General features: G+C 47.2%; 12 protein-coding genes across 12 annotated transcripts; 3 read left to right on the top strand and 9 right to left on the bottom strand.

The window, feature by feature from the left end:
* Positions 1–142: 142 nt before the first annotated feature.
* HPODL_04247 (Eukaryotic initiation factor 4F subunit p150) lies at positions 143–3193 on the bottom strand (the record flags this gene model as incomplete). Its single annotated transcript, XM_014079038.1, has 1 exon — positions 143–3193. One exon carries the CDS (start codon positions 3191–3193, stop codon positions 143–145), a length of 3051 nt encoding a protein of 1016 aa, XP_013934513.1.
* Positions 3194–4014: 821 nt separating this feature from the next.
* HPODL_04248 (26S protease regulatory subunit 8) lies at positions 4015–5211 on the top strand (the record flags this gene model as incomplete). Its single annotated transcript, XM_014079039.1, has 1 exon — positions 4015–5211. One exon carries the CDS (start codon positions 4015–4017, stop codon positions 5209–5211), a length of 1197 nt encoding a protein of 398 aa, XP_013934514.1.
* Positions 5212–5213: 2 nt separating this feature from the next.
* Positions 5214–7001, bottom strand: HPODL_05257 (uncharacterized protein; the record flags this gene model as incomplete). Its single annotated transcript, XM_014079040.1, has 1 exon — positions 5214–7001. The coding sequence occupies one exon, from the start codon at positions 6999–7001 to the stop codon at positions 5214–5216; it is 1788 nt and encodes a 595-aa protein (XP_013934515.1).
* Positions 7002–7082: 81 nt separating this feature from the next.
* On the bottom strand, positions 7083–7994 carry HPODL_05258 (Vacuolar protein sorting-associated protein 26; the record flags this gene model as incomplete). The annotated part of the gene is made up of 1 exon (XM_014079041.1): positions 7083–7994. The coding sequence occupies one exon, from the start codon at positions 7992–7994 to the stop codon at positions 7083–7085; it is 912 nt and encodes a 303-aa protein (XP_013934516.1).
* A 67-nt stretch (positions 7995–8061) lies between these two features.
* HPODL_04250 (Adenylate kinase 1) lies at positions 8062–8808 on the bottom strand (the record flags this gene model as incomplete). The annotated part of the gene is made up of 1 exon (XM_014079042.1): positions 8062–8808. The coding sequence occupies one exon, from the start codon at positions 8806–8808 to the stop codon at positions 8062–8064; it is 747 nt and encodes a 248-aa protein (XP_013934517.1).
* A 148-nt stretch (positions 8809–8956) lies between these two features.
* On the bottom strand, positions 8957–10528 carry HPODL_04251 (Acetyl-CoA hydrolase; the record flags this gene model as incomplete). The annotated part of the gene is made up of 1 exon (XM_014079043.1): positions 8957–10528. One exon carries the CDS (start codon positions 10526–10528, stop codon positions 8957–8959), a length of 1572 nt encoding a protein of 523 aa, XP_013934518.1.
* A 512-nt stretch (positions 10529–11040) lies between these two features.
* HPODL_04252 (uncharacterized protein) lies at positions 11041–12378 on the bottom strand (the record flags this gene model as incomplete). Its single annotated transcript, XM_014079044.1, has 1 exon — positions 11041–12378. The coding sequence occupies one exon, from the start codon at positions 12376–12378 to the stop codon at positions 11041–11043; it is 1338 nt and encodes a 445-aa protein (XP_013934519.1).
* An 88-nt stretch (positions 12379–12466) lies between these two features.
* On the bottom strand, positions 12467–14468 carry HPODL_04253 (putative membrane protein; the record flags this gene model as incomplete). The annotated part of the gene is made up of 2 exons (XM_014079045.1): positions 12467–14353; positions 14388–14468. 2 exons carry the CDS (start codon positions 14466–14468, stop codon positions 12467–12469), a joined length of 1968 nt encoding a protein of 655 aa, XP_013934520.1.
* A 246-nt stretch (positions 14469–14714) lies between these two features.
* Positions 14715–15830, top strand: HPODL_04254 (Peroxisomal membrane protein PEX2; the record flags this gene model as incomplete). The annotated part of the gene is made up of 1 exon (XM_014079046.1): positions 14715–15830. One exon carries the CDS (start codon positions 14715–14717, stop codon positions 15828–15830), a length of 1116 nt encoding a protein of 371 aa, XP_013934521.1.
* Positions 15831–15956: 126 nt separating this feature from the next.
* HPODL_04255 (putative secreted protein) lies at positions 15957–16724 on the bottom strand (the record flags this gene model as incomplete). The annotated part of the gene is made up of 1 exon (XM_014079047.1): positions 15957–16724. One exon carries the CDS (start codon positions 16722–16724, stop codon positions 15957–15959), a length of 768 nt encoding a protein of 255 aa, XP_013934522.1.
* Positions 16725–17484: 760 nt separating this feature from the next.
* Positions 17485–19815, bottom strand: HPODL_04256 (putative secreted protein; the record flags this gene model as incomplete). Its single annotated transcript, XM_014079048.1, has 1 exon — positions 17485–19815. One exon carries the CDS (start codon positions 19813–19815, stop codon positions 17485–17487), a length of 2331 nt encoding a protein of 776 aa, XP_013934523.1.
* Positions 19816–20399: 584 nt separating this feature from the next.
* On the top strand, positions 20400–24233 carry HPODL_04257 (bloom syndrome protein; the record flags this gene model as incomplete). Its single annotated transcript, XM_014079049.1, has 1 exon — positions 20400–24233. The coding sequence occupies one exon, from the start codon at positions 20400–20402 to the stop codon at positions 24231–24233; it is 3834 nt and encodes a 1277-aa protein (XP_013934524.1).
* Between the last annotated feature and the right edge of the window lie 43 nt (positions 24234–24276).

The following is a 24276-nucleotide window of genomic DNA, read 5'->3' on the forward strand; positions in this document are numbered from 1 at the left end:
CATAGATTGATTGTACAAATAATATGTTTGATAGGTGGTCGTTAAAGATGCCGACATTACAAACGTGAACCGTAGAGCTCACCCTGAAATGGAGAAAACTTGACGTGAAGCTAAGCGCCTACGCTCGCTCTCGTTTCCGGTTTCAAGCTTGTGACTCCGGATCTGCCGCAGCAGAGATACCTTCGTGATGTGCGGAAGAGATATCAGCTCCTTCATGCTCTGGTTCTGGTTCGTGGTCTTCTGCTTCTCTATCACTGTCTTCGTCTTCATGGTCGCCCAAAGCAGCAAAGATATTCCTGGATGCCTCTCTTGGCTCGTCAGGAGGAGTGCCCGCACCTTTCTGTCCGCTTGAGGCGCCAGAAGAGTTACCAGAACCAGCAGACGGCACCGTGGTAAATTGCTGCTGGCTCAGTTTAGAAGAGGACAGCTTGCTTTTCTGCTTGTTGAAAGGTCCGAGAGATCTTTCCGATGAGTTTCTCACAACACCAACTTTTGATATGTCATTAGAGGAAATTTGATTGCTGTTTCCCCATTTTGAATTGGATCTCGAGCTGTTGGATCTCGAAGAGCCTGATCTTGGGTCAGCTTTACGCCTTCTGATGGCATCTCTTTCCTCTTGTAAACGCTTAGCCTCCGCCTCTTGGTGAATTTCGGCAATAGTCTTTGGGCCAGCATTTGTCTTAGCATCTGCCCATCTGTTTGCTCTCAAATCACAAAGATCCATAAGCTTGAACTTGATTCTAGATGACAGCTGACAGTTATTAATGATGTGGTTAATTTTTTCGAATGCAAAGTCCAGTGGGCCTCTATTGCTGGAGTCAAGCTTGGCACCAGTTGTTGTCAATAGTTGTGTCAAAGTCTCCAAAGTGTCCTCACTTGGAGAGTCGGAGTCGGAAAGCTGATCAACAAGACACTTGATGATAATCTTTTCCGAAAGCAAGTTTAGGTAGTACAGCTCACCAATGAACCTGACAAGTCCCAAACCTCTTCTCTTGGCCGCTGCCAACTTATAGTATTCATCAGACATCATCTCTGGCTCTAATGGAGTACCGTCCTCGTTGGTTGGCAATTTATCAGACCAGCCCTTTTCGTATTCTGCTTGACATCTAGACAACAACAACTTCCGAACCAATCCAGAGGAGTAGACACGTTTTGGAACTTGTTCTGGCCGAGGCTGAGATTTATCCTCAACGTCTTCAGAAATATCTGTACAAAGCGTCAAACACAGTTTTGCGTAAACAGAAGACCACAAGTGCTCGTCACAAGCCTTGGCGAAAGTGAGTTCAATGACTTGCTTCAATGTCTTGACGTCATCTTCCCATTGCGCTTGGTTGGCGATCTTGATGATTTCAGCGGAAATAGTATCGAAGTTATCCAACGTCAACTTGTTTAAGTGCGATTTGACCTTGGCATCCACATCATCTTCTTCTAATATCACAGTGACACCATCTGGAGCGTAACGAACCTCTTTTTCTTTGTTTCTTTGTGATCTTGGAACCCATCTATTAGCAGACTTTTCCAGCGGCTTGACCTCAGCAGCTTGCTTGGCAGCTTCGGTCTCCTCGTCTCTGTTGTCCCTATCGTCATCCAATCTTCTAGGCTTCTTGGATCCTTGTCTTTGACTCTTTTCACGAGACCCGAGACCCATCTTCTTTTTAGAACCGCCTCTCGAACCGTTTCTGGATCCAAATTCACCTCTAAGGGTGGCACTTCTTGGCATAGCATTCGACGAACCTGCCCCGCCTCTTCCAAACTGACTTCCAGATCTAGAGAATCCGCGATCGCGTGATTCTTTTTTGGCACCAACCAAATCAATGATCGACCTCACTTTGGCATCCCATTCGTCATCAACAGGAAACTGACAGACCGGCTGGAATTGAAGTAAGAATGGCGGACTGTACTTATTCTTAGGAGCATTTTGCAATCTAGGATCAGGCTTCTCTTGTCCCTCTTTGTAGGGGAAGGCATAGATGTCTTTGATTGGAGTAGCTTTTGAAATTTGAGCGAAAAAGCGGGTCATATCGAATGTCTTGTCTATACCTGGAGAAGCAGCTTCTAATGTCTCAGCTGTCTCATCTTTGGTATCCTCTTGGCTGTCTGCGACAGGAGAAGACTCGGGGCCTTCTGTTTGTTCAGAAACAGCATTTATTGGTTCTTCCTTCACAGGTGTAGGTTGTGCCTCTTCTTTTCCCTCGTCTACAGAGGGGGCGCTTGCTGCAACAGGTTTAGGCTGAATTGACTCAATAGGAGATTCTGGGACAGCCTGAAGCTCATCGGGTTTCTCAGCTTGCTTGGATTCTGGTTGAGTCTCCTCAATTTCCTTGGTCTCCCCAATCTTCTCGATCTCCTTGGTAACCTCCTTTTGTTGCTCAACAAATGCAGTTGGCACGGTAGGCTTAGCAGGCTCCTTTGGCTCTTCCTTGGAAATTTCAGGTTTCTCGACCGGTTTTGGAGCTTCCTTGGAAATCTCTTGAGGTAGTTCCTTAGGGGTTTCACTTTTTTCAGAGGTTGCATCAGGCTTGGATTCTTTTTCGACTTCTTTTGTCGGTTGCGACTTCTCCTCCTTTTTCTCTGAAGTAGCTTTAGAGTTTTTGAGCCTCAGTTGCTCCAGGAACTTGGCCTTGAATTCCTCATTTGCCTTCTTCACCTCTGGCTGAGCCGGCTTTGCTGGGGAAGCATCCGGTTTGCTTGGTGACATCGGCACAGACGCCGTTGAGCTGGTTGACGGCGGAACAGCAGGCAATGAGGCGTTAACTTTGGACAGAACGGGCGTGGAGGACGACGATGAAGATGACAAAGATGCAGTTTTGGAGTGGCCTTTATTGAATTGAACAGCCTCACCGTTCTTATTTTTGATACTCAGGTTGACGGGTTTTGTCACCGGGGTGTGGGTCGCTGAGTTCGGCAGCGTAGGGCTGATAGCAATAGCACCCGGTGGCGGCGGCGCGTAGTACGCTCCTCCTGGAACTCCTTGCGGAGGTGGTGCGTAGTAACTGTAAGCATAACCAGGTGCGGCCGCCTGATATGGCTGGGTCATATATCCTGTCCAACCTTGCTGCTGATAATATGGAGGTTGTGGATGTGACTGGTTGTAACTACTGTAACTGCCATTGTTTCTCCTGTTCTTGTGGTAATTGGAGTTGTAATGGTGATGCGCGTTCCCTGTAGGCGGAACGCTATTTGGATTCGACATGATCAAATTGTCAATGGGTTGATGAAAAATTCCCAAAGGAGTATCGATCCCGATAGAAGAAAAAGGTACCGAACGGATTCCACGTGAGCAAACACGTTTCTAAGGAACTACGAGTAGGAAGTTCCTGATATATATACCTAAAATAAGATATATATTGGTACAATTACCTTTTTTACAAGAGAAAGATTTTTTTTGGTTTTGTTCGCTTTCAATAAATTTTCACCGTTACCCGGAAAGTCATTTTCGATCCACGATTTTAGCGTTCGGCAGAGCCATATCCATTGTGGTGAGCATTGCATGTGGTTCTGCTCAGCGTGCCGAGCTTTACGCTCGATGTAACCCAATTCTGCCAATCATCAATTTTGCTGCCATGGCTCCCAGCAATACCAAAACAATTAAGCAGAATCCGTAAATTATCACCATGTCTTTGTAAGATTCCCGTTCTGTGTGGTTAGCTGTATGGATCTAGGTTTCTGCACTTACGGAAACAGTAGGCCGTCATCAATTCGCGGTTCTCTGGATCTCTGCACATGTCAATTTTTTGATCCAGACAATATTGCACTGTGCACTGACTACAGCCATGAGCGGTTTCCAGCTCGAGGATCTCGTAGTTCACCTCGCAATCGCACTTACAATACGATTGGAAGCATGTTGCGAGGCCGGTGAACACGAGACCTGAGAGCCACAAACGGAAAAGCATGTATATTTATCAGCAGTTGCTGGCTGCACCTTTACACCGACCCATATTTTTCCATTCGCCACCAAAATAAAATCAACGATTGTGAAGAAAGGTTCTTTTCGAAAACTCAATCAATTGCAAAATGGCGACCGCAGCGTCACACGAAGCAGGCATCAAGCCATTTTTCAAACAGAAGATACAGGATTTTGAGATTCAAGTCAACGATAAGACGCAAAATCTGAGAAGACTGGAGGCACAAAGAAATGCATTGAACGCCAAAGTCAGAGCTCTAAAAGACGAGTTGAAGCTTTTACAAGAGCCGGGTTCCTATGTGGGGGAGGTTGTGAAGGTTATGGGAAAGAAGAAAGTTTTAGTGAAAGTTCACCCAGAGGGAAAGTATGTCGTGAACGTGGCGAATGACATCGATATCAAGAAGATCACCCCAAGTTTGCGGGTCTGTCTTAGAAGTGACACATATGAATTGCACCAAATTTTGCCTAACAAAGTGGACCCATTGGTCTCGCTCATGATGGTTGAAAAAGTTCCTGACTCCACCTACGACATGGTTGGCGGTCTTGACAAGCAGATCAAAGAAATCAAGGAGGTGATTGAGCTTCCGGTGAAGCACCCTGAATTATTTGAGAGTCTGGGTATCGCTCAGCCGAAGGGTGTGATCTTGTACGGACCACCGGGAACAGGAAAAACGTTGTTGGCAAGGGCGGTGGCTCACCACACAGACTGTAAATTCATTAGAGTCTCAGGATCGGAGCTAGTTCAGAAGTACATTGGTGAGGGATCAAGAATGGTTAGAGAATTGTTTGTGATGGCCAGGGAACACGCCCCTTCCATTATTTTCATGGACGAGATCGACTCTATTGGATCCTCGAGAGTGGAGAGTTCTTCGGGTGGAGGCGACTCTGAAGTGCAAAGAACCATGTTGGAGCTGTTGAATCAGCTGGACGGTTTTGAATCGTCGAAAGACATTAAAATCATCATGGCTACCAACAGGTTGGACATTCTGGATCCTGCACTTCTAAGACCGGGAAGAATTGACAGAAAGATTGAATTTCCACCACCAACATTGAACGCTAGAACCGATATTCTTAAGATTCACTCGAGGTCGATGAACTTGACAAGAGGAATCGATCTTATGAAAATCGCAGAGAAGATGAACGGCTGCTCTGGTGCTGAGATCAAAGGAGTTTGCACAGAGGCCGGAATGTACGCATTAAGGGAAAGAAGAATACACGTTACACAGGAAGACTTTGAACTTGCCGTTGCAAAAGTCATGAACAAGAATGAGGAAGGTGCCGTTTCTATTACGAAGCTATTTAAGTAAGATTACGCCTCGTCGATTCTCACTGCATTATTACTCAGCCAGGATCTGACGTCGTCAAGATTGTCTTTTGCTTGGACCGCTTTGCAGATCCAAGCTCTATCATATTCGTGTTCATCCAAGAGCAGCGAGACCATCAACAATTTTTTGGTAGTTGCTAGATCCACGCAGAAATAGAATACCGACGAGTTCATCAGCTGTGTTTTAATATGGTTTAGAATTTCGCCGAAGTTCTTGAAGGACGCCATCCCGCTAGATTTGCACTCTTTATTTTTGCACCACGTGTTTCCGCAGCCAGAGTTCAGTTGCAGGATGTACCGTCGTTCAACACGGCTACGCAATTTTTGGCCCGTTGGATCATTGATAGGTGAATATAGTGGCCCAAAACAAAATTCACATAATTTCAGTTCGTTTGAAGTAGCTGCTTCTCGAATGCAATTGACATTTGAGCAGATCACGGGTTTAGGCTTTGACACTCTGTTGAGCTCGTGTAGCTTCATATGCGATTCCAAGTCTCTGAGTCTGACGTTTCGCTTGCATCTTGGACATTCTGTAGTTTTTGATCCACATTCGAGCTCGTGCTGTGACATCCCAGAAAGGAGAGCATCCGTAGAGGCCTCCATCTTGGGCACCATCAAATGACAAAATCTACACTCATGCAACGTATAAGGACAGCTCGTAGCAACATGCACACAGTGGTCCACCAATCTGGTTGAGACCATCTGTGAGCATCGCGAGCATTCCAATGGTACAGGCTCGTGATAGTATTTTTGGTGTCTCTTGAAAGATGTTTCGTCGTCTCCGTACGCTTCGCAGCAGTGCCAATGATTTTCAGGCACGGTTCTAAGGAACACCTTGCCACAGCCGTGTGGACACTTGACGTTGTTGCGCAGACAGAAATTCTCGTGCATTATTTTAGAGGTAGCAGCTACCGTGGCTCCACAGTTGCTGCACACATTGGCTGAGGAGACGGGATTGGCTGTTTCAAACGAGTATGGCGACAGTTGAACCAGCGTGGGCCCGAAGGGTAGCAGGTACAGCGTCCTTTCAAAGTAAGGAAACGTACTCTGGAGCATCAGCTTGTTGTCACCGTTCAACGTGTGCCATATAAAAGAATGGTCGCTTACATTGGGTAGGTTGGAAACGACAAAGTCTGTATCGGCAGTGATAAGCACACGCTCGTGGTCTTCTAGCTCAAGCTTGAGCAGCTTATTGGTTTGCGCATTTTCGTTGACGCGAATAGCGTCGATAGTCTCCCTGTGCAAAAATTGCTTGGCCATTTCGTCGTTCAAAGGAACAACGTCCAAGTTGATGTCTGTGTCTATGATGCAAACTGTAGGCGCCGGTTCGAGTTTGTCAATGAGAAGCTCATACGAGCCAAACTCATCTTCAAGGTGCAAAGTCTGCCCGCGGGTGAGCGAGCAATAATATTTGGTGAGCTTTGCCTCCAAAAACCATTTCCAGTCCAAAATGTTCTTGTATAATTTAAGCGGCTTGATGCTCAGATCAGTGGCTTTTGGCAGCTCAATCAGCTCTGCCTGAACCGGGAACCCACCTTCCCCTTTTAAAGCCTCAAATAAATCGCCAGAAACAAATACGGTGTCCTCTGGAGCACTGAACTCGCGTACGCCGGCGTAGCACACATTGGTGGCGGTGGCAAGCCGAAACGTCAGGGGATGCGGCAGTGGATCGTGCTGCTTCACAAGACTCTCCAGCACAGATGCGGGCAGATCGATCTTGTCGGAATGGACGGGGATGGCAGTGGACTTTTCCACGCGCGCAAAACTGAACATGTTCAAGATCTTTCTACACAGCCGTTAGTATATAGTGCGGAAAAATAATTAAAGCTCGTGCACAGCCTTGGTCAACGGGGGCTATTCGTTCTTTTCCCTATACAGTATGATTTCGCTCTGTTTAAAGTACCGACGAGCATCCTCGTCTATCAAGACCAGGCTGAGGAACGTTCTCGTGGAAAATTTCTTGTTGACGTCTCTATACGTCGGCGTCAGGTCGAATCCACCCAGGAACAATCTTATTGGAATCGTCTCTCCTCTGACGGGCGCCCCATCCATAATTTCAAACTTGACAACGGTCTCGCTCTCATTCAGTTGGTTCGGAGGCGCTCCGCACGACTCTCTTCGTATGAGCGAGAGCTCCATGTGCTTGATTTTGAGCCGCACTAGCAGAAAGTATATTCTTCCCACAATCACGTCTTTCAGGGAGTATTTATTCTTCGAGTACTCAAACTCAATATGCAAACAATCCTCAATCCCCACATCCATTTTCACCGAGCTTGTGGGCACCACGCTCTCGGAATCTGCGCTCTGGGGGTCCTGGTACTGGTACACCCAGAGCTCTTTCTCTCTGATCACATCTGCTGACTTGCGCGAAACGGTCACTTTGAGATAGTACCGCAAACGCACATTGATGCCGCGGTAACTTTCGTACTGTTTCTCGACGTTTCTGAACTCGAACGGAAAGGTCTCTGGATGCCTCAGTTCCCCGGGACTGGCAAGCTCGTGCGCCATTGACAGGAAATTGTCGGTCACCAGGCCATCATTGTTGGTTTCTATCGTGCCTAAAAGCTGAATTTTGATTCCTGTGTGCTCCACCCTTTTGTTGTCTCTGGTTCTTATGGTCACCTGGCCCTTAACGGTCTCGCCGTCCTTGTACAATGGGAGCTTCTCCTTGCGTCCCTTGATGCCTTTCTGTTCCACTGTCTCACGCGAGTCCTCTCCGTCAAGACGAAGCTCTATGTCCAGCGGCGACTTGAATATAAAAGACATGGCAAAATAGAGGTTGTATTTTTATATAGACAACTTGTTTTTACACTCTGCCAAATTACGGGCAACTTTACTGACCCAGACATTTCAGGATATCAGCCCAAACGGTCTTTGGCGATTGTGAGGCATCGATCCCGGACCAGATACCGGCCTTCTTGTAGTACTCGACAATTGGCTCGGTTTGCTCGTGGTAGGTGACCAGTCTCTTCTTCAGGGCCTCGACGTTGTCGTCGGATCTCTGGATCAATGGCTCCCCAGTGACATCATCCTTCATGGCCTCCTTAGGAGGATTAAAGATCTTGTGGTAAGATCTTCCCGAAGCTGGGTGGACAAGTCTACCGGTGATTCTGGCAACAAGCAGCTCGTCGTCAATCTTGAGCTCAATGGCCTTTTGCAAAGGAGTTTTGTTCTCAGCCAACATCTGATCCAGCTTCTCAGCCTGGGGAATGGTTCTAGGGAAGCCATCAAGAATGAAGCCGTTCTTGCACTCCTGGTTGTTGGCCAGCTCGTCCTTGATCATGTTGACCATGATTTCGTCGGACACAAGCTTACCCTGGTCCATGATTTTCTTGGCCTCCAATCCCAAGGGAGTCTTCTGGGCGACCTGTGAACGCAGCATGTCACCTGTAGCCAGGTGGCAAGCACAGAATTTCTCTTTGAGGTTTGGTGCCTGGGTACCCTTTCCTGCTCCCGGTGGTCCGATGAGCACCATTCTAAGGGCAGCTGGCAACTTGGTAGTCAGACCGGCCTTGGATTCCAAGGCTCTGATTCTGTTTTCGAGCTTCTCGACCGACTCTTTCAGTTCTTCCACAGACATGAGGAGGTTATTGGGGAAACGATTTTTCGTCAACACTGAAAACTCGGTGCAAAGCAGGTGTAAGGATTACTGTCGGATTCAACTTTTTTATGATTGGAGAATACGCTATATATGATTTCATTCTAAATCCTAGCTCGCGAAAACAGCTCTAAAACTTGACGTCCCAGCTGTCCAACTTCATAGTGCCATTTTCCTGCAAATTAATGTGCATCTTGAAAGCGTCCTTCAAAATGTGTGGCTCGTGCATCGTCTTCTTTTTCTCGCAGTAGAACAGGGCTCTGTCATAGTAGTCTTGCAACTGTGCTCTGTAGTCTGGGTGAGCACACTTGTTGATGATCTTGCTGACCCTCTCCTTTGGCGAGCATCCTCTGAGGTCGGCAAGACCGAAATCGGTCACAATCACGTCCAAGTCATGCTCGGTCTGGTCAATGTGTGAAGCAAATGGAACAACACACGAAATTCCGGTAGGGTCTGTCTTGGTAGGTCTGGCTGCTGGAGTGTGCATGATCGAAAGCTTGGCGTTTCTCAGGAAATCAGCCGATCCTCCCAGTCCATTCAGCATTCTGGATCCATTCACGTTGGTTGAGTTGGCGTGCGCGTAGATGTCCACCTCGACTGGTGTGTTCATAGCAATGACACCGAGTCTTCTGATTATTTCTGGGGAATTCGACACAACCTGCGATCTCAGACACAATTTCTTCGAGAAGAGGTCCCAGTTGTCGAAGAACTTTTTGAATCCGTCCTTCGACAGCCTGATGGAGGTGGCAGTAGCATACTCCATGGCTCCTGTCTCGAAGAATGGCAAGAACGAGTCCTGCAAAACCTCTGTCCAAACAGTCAGGTTCTTGAACGAGGAGTCTGCCAGTCCCCCGATGATGGCATTAGCAACGTTACCAATACCGGACTGCAATGGGTGCAGGTTGTCTGGCATTCTACCAGCATTGACCTCGTGCTCAAAAAACTCAATCAGATGGCTGGCAATCCGTTTTGACGTTTCATCAGAAGGCGCTGGGTCTGGGACTCTGTCTGGAGTGGTGGACTCGACGACGGCCACGACTCTAGATGGATCGACCGGAATGGCGTGCAAACCGTTCTTGTGGTCAACAGAGGTGTATGGGTATGGTTTTCTGAAAGGTGGGTGTTCTGGCATGTCAATGTCGTGCAATCCCTCGAAAGATGGCGTGGCGGTGTTGACCTCGATGATGATCTTGTCGGAGCAGCTCAACATCTCAGGAGAGGCACCGACAGCTGGACCTGGCACAATAGCGCCGTCCTCGGTGATGGCAGTTGCCTCGATGATGGTGTAATCCAAAAGATCATTGGATTTGTCCATGGTGTAGTAACCGTAAGTAAGGTCTTGAGGGAACATAGACAAGTGTTTATCGAAAAATTGGGTTTTGTTGGAGTTGATCGCAGCGGCGATCGGTTTGCCGACTTGGTGAGGCGCACGTCTCAAAATCATGTCATTTTGAGCCCATTGTGATTCTTCTGGACCGGCAGAGGCACCCACAAACAAGTTGAAGGCCAATTTGCCCTGCAAATTGTTCTTTTCAACGTGATCCACAAGAGCTTGAGGAACGACTTTAGGGGCTCCCACTCCGGTGAAGCCCGACCATCCGAGGTATTGGCCGTGCTGGAATAGAGGAATACACTCTTCAGCGGTTCTAAGCTTCTTGAGATATGGAGCGTAGCGGACTCTTTGCTTGAGAATGGCAGACATGATAAAAAAGAATGGTTACAAAACGGAAGGGAAATTCGGAGAGAAAATATTTATATATACAAATGGTGTTATTTCCGGTTTTCAGAATTTCTTGGATCCAGTTTATATCTTTCCGGCACGGGGTGTGCGAACAATAAAACTTGACAAAAAAATAGCATCGATGAATAGCTGGTGGAGAGAACCGATATGGCCTATATCCGGTTCTCAAACCGATAGGCCTCGGGTCTCTGACTTGCGAGAGCTGGAAAGTGGCTTCGAACCGTCGTTTGAGACTACGTACTACCATATTTTAGAGACTTATTACTTTGCGACTCGGAACCCGTTACAGGTCATCCCCTCATGCGCGTGATATTATCCTGACGCACCCTGTCGACTGGCCAATAAAATTGCACGAGATGACAAAACGGCCGCGAAGTTTAGTACTTTCGCACCTGGGGAAAAAAACTACATGACCCGCTTTTTGGAACGCGGGACGAATGTGGGGGGTGTTGTTTCCGTACTTATTATATTCGTTATTCATTATTTTTCGAATACTCTTTTACGTATCTCTCGTCAGTAAAACAGTCTTCCACGTAGCCAACCTCAAAAATACATGTGTGCTTGTTTTGGCCGCTGTTGAAAATTAATTCCAGCTGTTCTTCCACTTTGCGCAATTCCAGCTTCTCCTTCTCGCTAACCTCCTGGAAGTGTGGAACAGGTCTAACCAGGTACAAAGCCAGGTGCTTCATATTGTATTTGAGCTCCTTCCCAATTTCAAACACCTTGCGTAATTCGCTCATCGTAGCCATCCTCCAACCAACAAGTTTGAGCGACTCAAGGTTGGTCAAAATCGATTTATTCTCGATCTCATGCGTTTCTTCGTTTTGTGTCTGAAATATTCTTTTCAAATTTAACCAGTTAAGCCATGGGTAGTAGTAGTTGTATTTGTTTTCATTGTAGTCTTCATTGAGAACCACAATCGATAGGTGTCTTAAATTGTAATAGAAGCGTGTCTCAAAAAGAAAAAGCTCGTTTGCATCGTTGTCAATGAAAGATCTGAACCGTTCGGCAGCCACAAAGGAAGACGACTTCTTGCTATAGAACAGAGAGAGACGTTCCGGCGACGTAAACTCGTTGCTCTCCAACTTAAGAAGCGGATTCGGCAAAGGGTAGACAGGCGAAAAGACATCACTAAGACTGAATGGATGGTCCCATTTGCAGTTGATCAGGGTCAGATCGTTCAAAAACACGAGACGGCCATCCCTGCTCCGTTCTTTAAGGTCGCTAAAATCAGTTTTGAATTTCGGATAGAAGTATTGGTCCTTGGCAAGAAGAAACCCGTTGAGAGTGAGCTGCTTGATGTTATGGAATCTTTGCAGCTGAGTCAATTCAAAAAGGGACTCATCGTTGGGCGCCCCGGAATGACTAATTAGTTTCAGTTTCTCGATCTTGGCGCTCGAATCCGTATCAAAATTATCCTGGTACTTTAAACACCGAGCCGACGACATAACTTCAATCACCAGCTCTTTAAGATTGGGAGACGCCTCCAGTATCCCCTTGAGCGATATGTTCCATTCGCCGTAGGTGGTAGATTTTTTGTCTTTGAGGTCGCTGAAAATGCGAATTGCGCGAACGAGATCCTTCGACTTGAAGCTCTCATCAAAAGATTTGAAGTCCCGCCATGTCAGTTTCGCCCTTTCGTAAACAAGAGGATAAAACTTTGCTCTGTGGGAGCTGTCCAAAAGTGATATGTTGATCAAATCCTGCCGAGACAACTGCATGTAGCGGATGAGCTCAAGAGGCATATTTATCAGAAATGACGAATACGTGCCCGAGTCCGTCTTTCGCCGTTTAACGTCGTGGGAATTCATGACGACTCTGTATTCGCAGAAAATCTTGCTAAATAATTAAAAATTTAAAATTTAATATTTGCGCCGATATGGGCCGATCGACGTCGCCCTAATAATTCATCACGTCCCCGAAGTCGTCTTCCTCGAGGTCCGGCTCAAAAGCAAAAGTCCCGGTGTCGCCGTCATGCATCTTGTCATAGTGCTCCCACTTCCGTTTGAGTCTTTTGAGTGTAATGGAGGCCGACGCTGTGTGCAGATTGTTCATTTGGGTGAAGTAGCGAGTGACAAATTCACGGTCGCGATCGTACACGCAGTTTAGGCCAACATAGAATACGGCCACCTGGACCATGAGAACACAATAGTTCCTCATTACTTTTTCAGAATCCAAAAATCGGAGAAGATGTAATGCCCGATGGACCAGCTCTTGGATTATCGGGTGTCTTTTAGGGATCCGACCTAAATCAGAGGTAATGATCAGGAACGCAGTGATCACAAAAGACTGGTGACACACGTCATACCATGAGATGTAGTCGTAGGTGCCATCAGAATACTCGACTTTTTCGATTGATTCTGGTGAGAGCGGTTCAAACCCCAATGGTGGGGCATGATTGTTATCAGGGTGCATAAAGTGAGTTCTGGGCACAATTCCCGTTTTGCTGATGATCTCAAACTGGGATTCTCTGTGAAAATCGGCTGTGAGCTCGAAAATTGTAAAGGCGGAAAGGTTGGGTGACTGTGGTGAGGTATGTTTCTTGCTGCGCATGATTTTTATCGACTTGATCAATTTTTGAAGCGACACTCCGAGTGTATTGGAATAGCCATAAAGATAATTGAAACCATCCCTGCGACAGCACATCATGCTCTCCCAGTAAGCACGAGTATATGGGAGGTCGTACATGGCGAGGTCAAGCTCTCTGTCGTTTTTGAGCACTCCACCTAGCGGAGCAGTGAGACCGGCAATATTCTCTATCGACAGATACCAGTTGCGACAGAATGCCACGACATAGGAGTTTCGCTGCCGAAGACGCGGATCCTCGCTGAATGGAGCATATGTGGAAAGCAGGTCCTTTGCAGCACAGAGGTGCGGTCTCCATTTTTGTACAAGAGACATCGCAGTGTACGACGTGAGCAGGAGGATGGTGAGTAGCATGGGCTCCACATTGCTGCTGATCTTATCCTGCTCAGCAAGAACAGTGGACAGTAGCTGTAAACATGTTGACAGATACGAGCAATAATTCTTCTCGTCTTGTTCGTCTTGAGTTTTGCGGAAACTCTGCAGGGCACCGCATGATAAGATGGCAGCCATAAGATAATTGTTTTTGTTCGCGTATGTTAAAAGAATTTCCCGTGCCGGGTTGTAATGGGGCAAGGGCTGAAAAGGCATAATCACTCGGACGTAATCGTGGTCGAAAAGCTCGAGATATTTTCTGTGTTCTCCGGGAAACTGCAGAGAATCTATGGATACACGTTTGGTAAGAAAATCAGGAACTCCCCAGCCGTTGACGGAGTCCAAAGATGTAGTCGAGTCTGGACGTTGGTATTCTGTGCGCTTGAACATACGGAACATACTCTCCATTTCACTGTCGTCGTTCGGAACGCCAATCTCGTCTATCTTGCTTTCCAGCAAATCGTTGAGACTGTGTGCCAGATTGTTCGCTGATGCTCCCAAGGATTGCAGAGGGAAGTTGCTCTGTGGAGACTGCGACTGTTCGTTCAGTCCCGAGGGCTCCGATGGATATGGTATGGCGGTCGCAGATGGCGAAGCATGTGTGTTTTCGTGAACTCCTAGCACTGGCGGTCCCATTCGATTCACGTAGAATCCATGAGCATGGCTTGGCGGAACGTGGACAGGCGCACGATATGGTGTGGGATAGAATCCCACGGGAGAGACGTTGGTCAAAGATATGCCCTTAAGCTTCGACGACCTGGGAGGCTGATAGACACAAATCTTGTCGAGCCGTTTGCAGTGCCAACAAATGGGCTTTGCCTCGTCGCACTGGCATTAGTCTAGATACAAGCCGCATACTTACCTTGATTTTGCGTCGTTTGCATTCCACACAGCCCTCTTTTGAGTACTTGCGTTTCTTGGTTTTAACGGACATATTATCCATCGACAACTAAGTGTCTTTGCTAATTTCCTCGGTAGTCAGGTAGTTAAGTCGTTACTGGCGTAGTTCTCGAAATTAATAATTCACCGGACACTGTCTATAGCCCGCATTGCAGGAATACCACGATCCCTGATTGACGGTTTAAAGTTTGACAGCGGACAAATTATTCTCCGCTTGGCGTGTGGATAATCGTCGCGGTCGATCGTCGCTGAGAAGAAAAATAATTCTATAGCCTAATCATTAATCTCCATGTTTCCTTTGGTGAACCCCCCGAACAGGGTTCTTCAAGTGGACGCTAAGCTCCTCGATAATGAAATTTTTGACATTCTTTCGAAGCAGCTGAACGAGGCCATTTCCAATCCGAAACTGCCGCGCTTTTTCCAGCTTCTCAACTCCAGATACTCTGACGAGCTGCGACTGGCCTTGGAACTGTTTGTGTTCAAAGTGACAATATGGAACAAAAACAGCAGCTATGGTCTGCTACTCCAGAATTTGGTGATGTCGGACGGTGGCGATCGACGCAGACATACCAAGTCGGAGCTTTCCAGACTCAAGAAGACCGCCCTTTTGTCGTATCTGATCCTGTCTTATCTGTACAAAAAGCTGGAGTCGCATCTGTACAGCCTAGACGACGATGATGAGGAAGACCGCACCAAATTGCATCAATTTTTACACAGGATTATGGCCAAATTGCAGAAAGTTCTGCCTACGCTCCAGAAATGGTACGCCGGCCTTTCGCTTGCCAACTTTCTTGCTTTCCTGATCCACGGACAATACCCAAATCTTGTCAATAGAGTTCTTCGCATCAGGTACAAGCCACTCGTATCCACACAAGTCTCATTTGCGTCGAACCCGGAGACCATCTCGTACGAGTTCCAGGACAGACAGCTGGTCTGGAACACGCTGACGGAATTCCTCGTATTTATAATGCCGATGCTCTCAATGTCCAAGTTGTCCAAGTCAGTTGTGCGGCTGTTGCAGACAGATCAGAAACAGGATGAAAAGGAAACCATCTACCGGTTCCTTCCCGAACGATGCTGCGCAATCTGCTATCAAAACACCACGCGTGCTGGTGTGGCCGACGCGTCGATCGACGAACATCTCATCACAAACCCATTCGAGACTAGTTGCGGCCACGTCTACTGCTATGTGTGTCTGATGGCAAAGCTTGAGGACGGAGATCCGTGGCAGTGTTTGCGGTGCGGCGAGCGCGTCGAGTTTGTGCGGGTGTTCGACGGCGAGCCTGCTGACTACGAGCCAGACTCCAGCGACCAGGAGTCGGTTTCGGACTACTCGGACGACTCTGGCAGCGAGTCGGATTCGTCTACTGGTTATTCAGATAAGGTCGATAAGGTCTATAATTAAACAAAATATGCTGGCACGAAATCATGCGCAACATCTCGAATCCGCGATCTGGACTCTCGTAGGTTCATTAATACGGAGTCTAGAGCGAGGAAGAAGTTTCCTGTGGGTATTCATTCGTTGGATACATTAATGGTGCTCTTTGAAGTGTGGCTTAAAGGTTGGGGTTGGCACCGGCGTGAACTTGATTCCTTGTGGCAGTTTACGGTCGTGGTGGCTAGGAGACTCTGTAGGCTCTGGAGGATCGGTATGAGCTGGAGGTGGCGCCGTTGGGGTCTGCTTGGCAGCGGTGGCCACTCCAGTGATAAGGTGAGTGGAGATTTTTTCGTGACTTCCAGACTCCTCCTCCGTGTAGAGGAAGAAGTATCCAATATAACCTGGCTTCGAGTGAACGATTGTGGCATCGATTTCCACATGGATGACGTCATCAGGACTTTTGCATTTCTCGCTGATTATCACCTCCAATCTTGTAGGACCTGATCCGTCCACATCAATTTCGATTTCTGAGAAGCTGCCTTCCCGGTCGTGGTATCCCTTGAAGTGTTCCGGTAAGAAATGGTAGCCGTAGTAGTTGGTGTCGGAAATATCGCTGAACCAGTCCAGACTGCCAGAGCCAAGCGAACATGGAACAGTGAGCTTGAAGATAATATGGGTATCATTGAAGGAGCCGCCAGCAGTTGGTGAAGGCTTTGGCAAGTGACTAGGCACAGGCTTGCTGTGCGTACTCAACGTGGTGTTGTGATGGTAACCAGGGTGAGGAGGCCAATGAGGGCCCCCGTGGGGTCCCCCGTGAGGTCCCCCGTGAGGGTCATCATGATGGGCCTCATGATGAGAATCATGCGCCCAGACGGTAGCAGCGAGAGACAATAGTGAGGCGGCTAGGTTTTGAATCTTCATACGGATACAGCTACTATGGAAATCTGAGGCTTTTTATAGTCTCCTCACAGTGGACGGAAAGGCACTAGAGATTGTCCAAGAGCAAAAAACCAAATGTCTCAAACGTTAGGATCTGCATTTCTGCGTTTAAGGTACGGTGCAGCCAGTTGCTATTTAGTGCAAAGTAATAGATAAGAGCTTGGGTTCTATTGTTTGCCTAAACTCTAATTATGCACGATGCAAGTCTCACATCAAGATCCTGCATATTTCTGGCCGAAAAGTCAACTAGCTGTAAAATCTGCCCTGCAGCGAACTAGTACCACCAGAGGCAAGAATGTCATCGGGACCATGGCAATCGTTAGTGCGTTGCCTTCAAGGCGGGTTATAATTAACTGCCACAATTGTAGCCATGCAAAATATCCAAATCTAATGATTCTCGGTCTGGCCATCTAAACGCGCCTTACTTGCTTCCTAGGTACATTACCTAAACGAGAAATTCGTTTGGAGTGGGAATATTGATTCACAGGGATCCGAAGAATTCTTAGACAAACAAACCTGGTCTTTTTACCAGACAATAGCGTTGTCTACTGCTTAGGTAATCATAGAGTTGTGGATTTCTAAACACGCCCAAAGACGACTAAGCCTCGCAGACGTACAGCGACGATCTGTTCCTTTTTAGTTGTAACGGTAAAATCACTATTATTTTCTCATGCATGACGATCCTCTAGCCGTTGCCCGTTCTCTTACAAACAGCGAAACAATGCCGAATCCAATTTTGGTCCTATGTTTGACCCAAATAGACCTGGCCCACGTAGTCAAACAGCAAGGTATCGGGCGCTTCGAACCTAAAAACTTTTCCTTGGTGCTCAGGGAACTCTGAGCCACCGATCTTGTCATAGGCACACCATAGGTAGGCCGCACAATTGTACTGCTTGATGTAGCCCTGTCTTGGCTCCCGCGGCGTGTCGAAGCTGTCGACCCAGTACATGGCGTCTGGAGGAATGATTGCGTGCTCAATTCTCAAAGGAGAGTTATAGTACTCGTGCAGCTGTTGTTTGGTCTCAAAGCCTAGAGTTGCGTTGTACACGTCAAAATCATTCTCGAAAGTCTCAGTTTTCCTGCATGTGAGAATTCCCGAATTGATCCACAATAATCGATCGTCGTCGGAAGATATATGTCCTGGGTGCGTTGAGCAGAGCTCCTGGGATTTAAACGGCGCCCTTTTGGCGGAATCTGTCAGAGTGCCGATCGCTGCAGACCAATAGTCATTAAACAGGTACTCTTCATTGCCCGCCACAGATTGACCCAGCCAGAACAGCTCCTTGTCTCCCCACACGTTCTCGTGAATTGGCTTTATTAGACTGAGATAGAGCGTCACGAAAAGGCCTTGCCAGTACCTTGTTCTTTTGATGGCCACCACACCCGACTCCATATAATGTCCGTACTCTAGAACAAAATAGCGTGTTCCCAGAGTTTTGTACGAGGCCCTGTTGATCCCGAAAAAAGAATTATCCGTAGCTGTTGGCAGCAGACGTTTGAGGAAGTCAATGAATCCATGGTTCACTTTAAGATTGAGGCTTCTGTCCTTGAAGAATACACTTTGCGAGCGTTTGTACTGCGAAAGCTGGAATAGCTGCTCAGGCTTGCGGAACAACACAACGTCGCAGTCCAGCAGCACCACGTCGTCGAACGAATTGAACAGGTACGCCAGAAGCTTGTTGTAAAAATTAGGAAACTCAGAGCCGTACTGAGGAGTCAGAGCGCGCGACACATCCACAAACCAGAGTTCCAATTTTGGGAAAGTTGCATCGAATTGTTCGTGAATCAGCTCTCTGAGCCGATTGAATTGTTCTCGAGGATAGTAAACGTCGGTTTTTCTCGCCTCGTTGACCAGCGCCCATTGAGAGTCGAGCGACAGGTCGCCGCGGTGTACTATTTGCACTGGCAGTTTTGTTCCCAGAGCGCGCAGATTGCGAATCAGCGCTAGCGTGTCGTTGAGGAACCTGTCTGAGCACGATATCACCACGCCTTTCCCGTTGACCAGATTTTTGTAGTGCAGAAAAAAGGGGTACTCGTGAGACAAAGCTGGCCCCGATTCGTCTGCAACTTGCAGCTTTGATTTGCTGATTTGCGAGAGATCCGGATCGTTTAAAGCTCCGTCCAGGTATCTGTTAATTTTTGGGGGCTCCAGAACCTGCTCACCCGTCCATCTCACAAAAACAGGCATTTGCCGGCTCAAGTAAGGGAATACGCGCGAGTCGATGTCCTGGTGGCCTGTTTCAATTAACTTTTCGTAAGAACGGATCCTGTTTTCGTCACTGTGGTTGAGATAACAGTGGCCGTAAGTTGTCAAGTGCTTTGTGCGATGGACCATCTGCGCAAGCTGATCTTCGTCGTAAACCTGCTTGTGGGGAGAAACGCTCCAATCAGGGTCCAATGAGTACAGCTCGGCAAAGTATTTTTCGCACTTGTAATCCAACGACTCATCTTCAAACGTTTTGCCATATTTCCGTAGTAGTTGGGCGTGAACAGGATACTCTTTGGCGTTGAAATCCAGTGTAACATCTTCTACAGGGCCGGCGATAATCAGATCACCAGCCACCAACTTTAGCGAAGAGCCCTTTGACACTAGATCCCCATCTACAAGAGGCTTCTGCCGAGCTGCATGCGCTTCCAGCTTTCCTACCACAGCCGTTGTGGTTGGCGTAACTGTGGAAGCAGAAATTTGATCCACATGGATCGCGGATTTTATTTTCGCTCCAGCCCCTGATGAGAGTTTTGCCATGTCCAAAGTATGAGTGCCCTTATCTTGGATGTTATTTTGTCGCGTTTGTAACATAGCCTTGTTAAATTGAGAATTTAAAAGCTTGTTGAGAGAATCCTCGTTGGAGTTCTCTCTGATTGGATCATGGTCTCCGTTAGGATGAGACACTCTTGGTCTCACGTACTCATGCGGTTGGTGTCTTCGGATAGGCCCCGCCGCGTTGTTGGAGTCGGAGATGACGGACTGAACAGGTGCTGAATGGGTCGCGGGCAGAAAGACGAAGAAAAGAAATAAAAAGCACACGAGTACACCCAACAGCTTCTTCCTTGGGAAGAAAGCCTTGAACATGATTAATGGTGTGTGCTCAATGGTAAGCTGCAAAAACACCAGATCGGGTCCCAGAAAAAAGACAGGGCTTAAAATAACCGAAAACTGGGCTTCTGCAAAAATTGTGCTATTTTGTTTAGATCTCGCGTACAATACAAGATTTTGCGGGCGGGGGGGCTGAAAAGTAAACATGTTACCCGGTACGTCCTTTTTTTTTTTTTGCTCAGAGTATAAATTGAACCATTCCGGCCCAAAAAGTTTTTTTTCTTTAAGATCTCTTTGCCTTTTGGCTTAGATCAAGTGTAGTATCTGTTCTTTTCAGTGTAACAACTGGAATTCCCTCGCCATGAGGGTTTTATTGTTACTTTCACTTTTTGGAATATGATTGCCAACCTGACAGGTTCAGATTTATCTGACTTGTCGACTGGCGTTGTGTCGTTGCCCTTACACTGTTTGGCTTCTGACGCTCTACGAGCACTGCCAAAGGTTTGGTCGTGTTTGCAGAGCGAGGTACCTGCGGTATATGCTTTAAATTAGCTTATGTAATACTAACGTAAAAAAATGCTCTCAATATAAACAACGCGAAGAATAAAATAAAATATTTGATGCTCCTCAACATCACAGACCATTTGAAATGGCTGTCCCAAACGAGGCCTCAGATTCCTCCTATTCCCCAGTTTCCGCCGTCGACTCCAGATCAGCTGCAAGAACACATCACAAAGCCTGCTCCTCCGGATGTCGCCCGTGAATCAGTGGCCCTCCCTCCACGGATCAACAATCAGACCCAGTCGAGAGTTCTGGTGCGTGCAAGTACAGTCACTCCGGAAACAATTAATGAAATGAGCGGAATCATGGCACGCAAAGCCGACTCTGTGCGGCAAAGGAGTCTAGGATCGTCGCAGAACAGTGTGGGTGTGATCGATCTGACGAACGAACGGGTCGCTGCAGCGCGCAAAAGAGCAAATGAGGCTGCCGGCAGCTCGTTCAGCAAGAAACCGCGTATTAATGATGATGATGAATTTTCTGACGACGACGACATAGAAGCTATATTGGCCAATCGCCATTCCAGCAACTCCACCACCAAAAGCGTACCGCGAGAGGAGCAATTGTCCTTTACTGACCTATCTAAGATAGTTGAAAATGTCAACCTCATGAGCACAGACGCAAGAGAACTCATCAAGCTACAGTTCTCACTGATGGCGCAAATGGATTCATTATCGTCTCTTCTGCGTCAGAATATATCAGTTGACGAGTCGACCTCTATCAGCGAAGACGACAAGAGGCGCAGAAGAGGCCAGTTGGCGCATGACATCCAGCGATCACAGGCAGTCTGTAATGAAACACGGCTCCAAATACAACATTTTTGCATTAATAAAATAGGCAGAAGGCTTGACGGTGATATCAGCTCAGAGATAGATACCACAGCCATGCCTTTTACCAGCACAGCATACACAGCGAAAACTACCACACAGCTTATTCCCACACGAGAGGAAATCAATCAGACACCTTCAACCATAAATGCAACTAACCAGTCCACCTTTCCAAGTCCATCGTTCAAAGTCCCCCCTGTACCATCCACTGCCGTTTCTGAGCGTGAGGAGCGGCATAACTCGCAACTGGATATTGAGGATTCATTCAATTGCGACAGTGACGAGCCTGAGGTGATCTCAACACAGGAAAAGGCAGAGCTTGACCAGTTCATTGTGAACGACGAAATTTCCGGCGACGACGAGTCTTACAAAGAGGATGACATAGAGGATATCGATAACACAGAGCTCGGCGATATTCAGGGCTCGTTGGAGATAGAAGACGTCGAGGAGGGTATTGAACACATGGAAATTGTTCAGGATAATGCTATTCTTCTGGACTCGCCGCAGGATGAGTTTTCGGAAGAAGAGACAGGGAACGATTATTTCACACAGCTGAACGAGGAGCGAGAGCTTGACGTTATAGACCTAGAGGACGAACAATTTTGGGACAGCGACGCGGAGAACGAGATTTTCGATAGGCGCAATGAGCAGTCGAAGAGGTCCGAGCCACAGCAGCAAATCTCGCAACATTCCGACTCTGATATCGAAGAGCTAACAAATGTGAATCCGGATGCGTACAAAAAGTTTATGGGCAAGTTCGAATGGACTACAGAAGTGTACTCGGTGTTGAGAAATACTTTCAAGCTGCCATCTTTCCGAGAAAATCAGCTTGAAGCTATAAATGCCACATTGAGCGGAGAGGATGTATTTGTTCTGATGCCAACAGGCGGTGGAAAATCCCTCTGCTACCAATTGCCCGCGCTCGTCAAGTCTGGAATCACAAGCGGTACAACCATCGTTATCTCGCCTTTGATTTCCTTGATGCAAGACCAGGTGCATCATCTACTACAAAACCAAATCAAAGCGGCAATGATCAACTCAAAATCGTCTGCCTCGCAGAGGAAACAGACATTTGACCTTTTTGTCAACGGGTTTCTCGATCTGGTGTATTTATCTCCCGAAATGATCAGTGCCAGCGGAATGGTGAGAAATGCCATCGCCACACTTCACAAGAAAAAGATGCTAGCAAGAGTTGTTGTGGACGAGGCTCACTGTGTCTCCTCTTGGGGCCATGATTTCCGTCCCGACTACAAAGCTCTGAGCTATTTCAAAACCGAATATCCGGAAATTCCCATGATGGCCCTCACGGCAACAGCAAACGAGCATGTTCGGATGGACATCATCCACAATCTCAATCTGAAGCATCCGAAATTCTTCAAGCAGAGTTTCAACAGGTCCAACTTGTACTACGAAGTGTTACCGAAAAAGAAGACCGTGGTGGAAGAGATCGCACAGCTGATCAACCGCAAATACAAAAATATGACGGGCATAATCTACTGCCACTCGAAAAACTCGTGTGAGCAAACAGCTACACGACTCGCCGACTATGGTATCAAATGCGACTTCTACCACGCAGGAATGACCCAGGACGACCGTCAAAGAGTGCAGCTGGGCTGGCAGACCAACGAAATCCAGGTCATCTGTGCCACCATTGCGTTTGGTATGGGAATCGATAAACCCGATGTTCGATTCGTCATCCACCTTACTCTTCCTCGTAATCTTGAGGGATATTATCAGGAAACTGGAAGGGCTGGGAGAGACGGAAAACATTCTGACTGCATTATGTACTACAGTATGAGGGATGCGCGTACTTTACAAGGAATGATCATGCGTGACAAGGAGCTCGACCGGTTCAACAAGGAACAACACGTGAACAAATTACGCCAGGTGACACAGTATTGCGAGAACACTACAGATTGTCGCCGTCAACAGGTGCTGCAATATTTCAACGAAACTTTCAACCGCAAAGATTGTCATAAGCAATGTGACAACTGCATTAATGGCGAGAACTTTGAAGTCGAAAACCGCGACATGACAGTGTTTGCCAAAAATGTGATAAATCTCGTCAAGACTCTCAACGGAGAAAACTTGACTGTGATCCAATGTCAGGACGTTTTCAGAGGATCCAAAACAGCTAAAATTGTCAACTTGGGTCTACATCTAAACGAGTACCATGGAAATGGCCGGGATCTGCCCAAGATGGAAATCGAGCGGTTGTTTTTCCATCTCTTGAGAGAAGGCTTCCTAGAAGAGAAATCTGTGATGAATGCTGCTGGCTTCGCCACAAACTATCTCGTCCTTGGGCCCAAAGCTAACGATGTGCTCTCTCGCGGCAAAAAAGTGGTGATACCATTCACCAGAAGCAAGACTACCCGATTGGAGACGCCATCATTGTCTAGGACAGCCAATAAAGAGAATACGGCTCCCCAGTTCCTTTCTGCAAGTAAGTTTTTCTCTGTCGGGCCTCCAAATGCCAGCAAAAAGCCTGTGAAGCAGTTGGATCCCAAGTTGGCCGACCACATTAACAAAAGCTATCTGAAATTGCGAGAGCACCGGTCGCTATGCTCTACGCACCTAAATCATTCAAGAGACTCGACTATGGCGTCAGATACCACATTGAAAGATATGGCCATGAAATTGCCAACTACGAAAATGGAGTACGATAGGCTTGATGGTATGGAGAAAAACCAAACACAGTACTTCCAGAAGTTTGAGCGTGTTTTAGGGGCCCTAAGGCAAGAACGCGATGCTTTGCTGGGTTCAAAGAGCCCTGAGCTCGAAGTTGTATCGTCATCACTCCCGTCTCAGCAGGATCACAAAGTAGTTAATCAACTTTCGCAGCTGTTCTATCCAGAAAGCCAAAACACTACACGCAAATCGAATAATACTTTACGAAGCAAGACTTCAAGTCAGAGAGGAGGCCGTTCGTACCGCAGAGGTGGATCGAGAGGTGGATCAAGAGGAGGACTGCGCCGATCTGGTAAACCAGGCTCTCGAGGTAATTACAGAAGAGCAAAAGTGCAACCTAAGCAGCCTTCAGGGTCTGTCATTCGCACAATGAGGATGTAAGCATTGAAAAAAAAAAGTTTTTTTTTCCGCATCGATAATATGG

The sequence above is a fragment of the Ogataea parapolymorpha genome, chromosome V, assembly GCF_000187245.1.
Source record: "Ogataea parapolymorpha DL-1 chromosome V, whole genome shotgun sequence".
In the NCBI taxonomy this organism is placed as follows: domain Eukaryota; kingdom Fungi; phylum Ascomycota; class Pichiomycetes; order Pichiales; family Pichiaceae; genus Ogataea; species Ogataea parapolymorpha.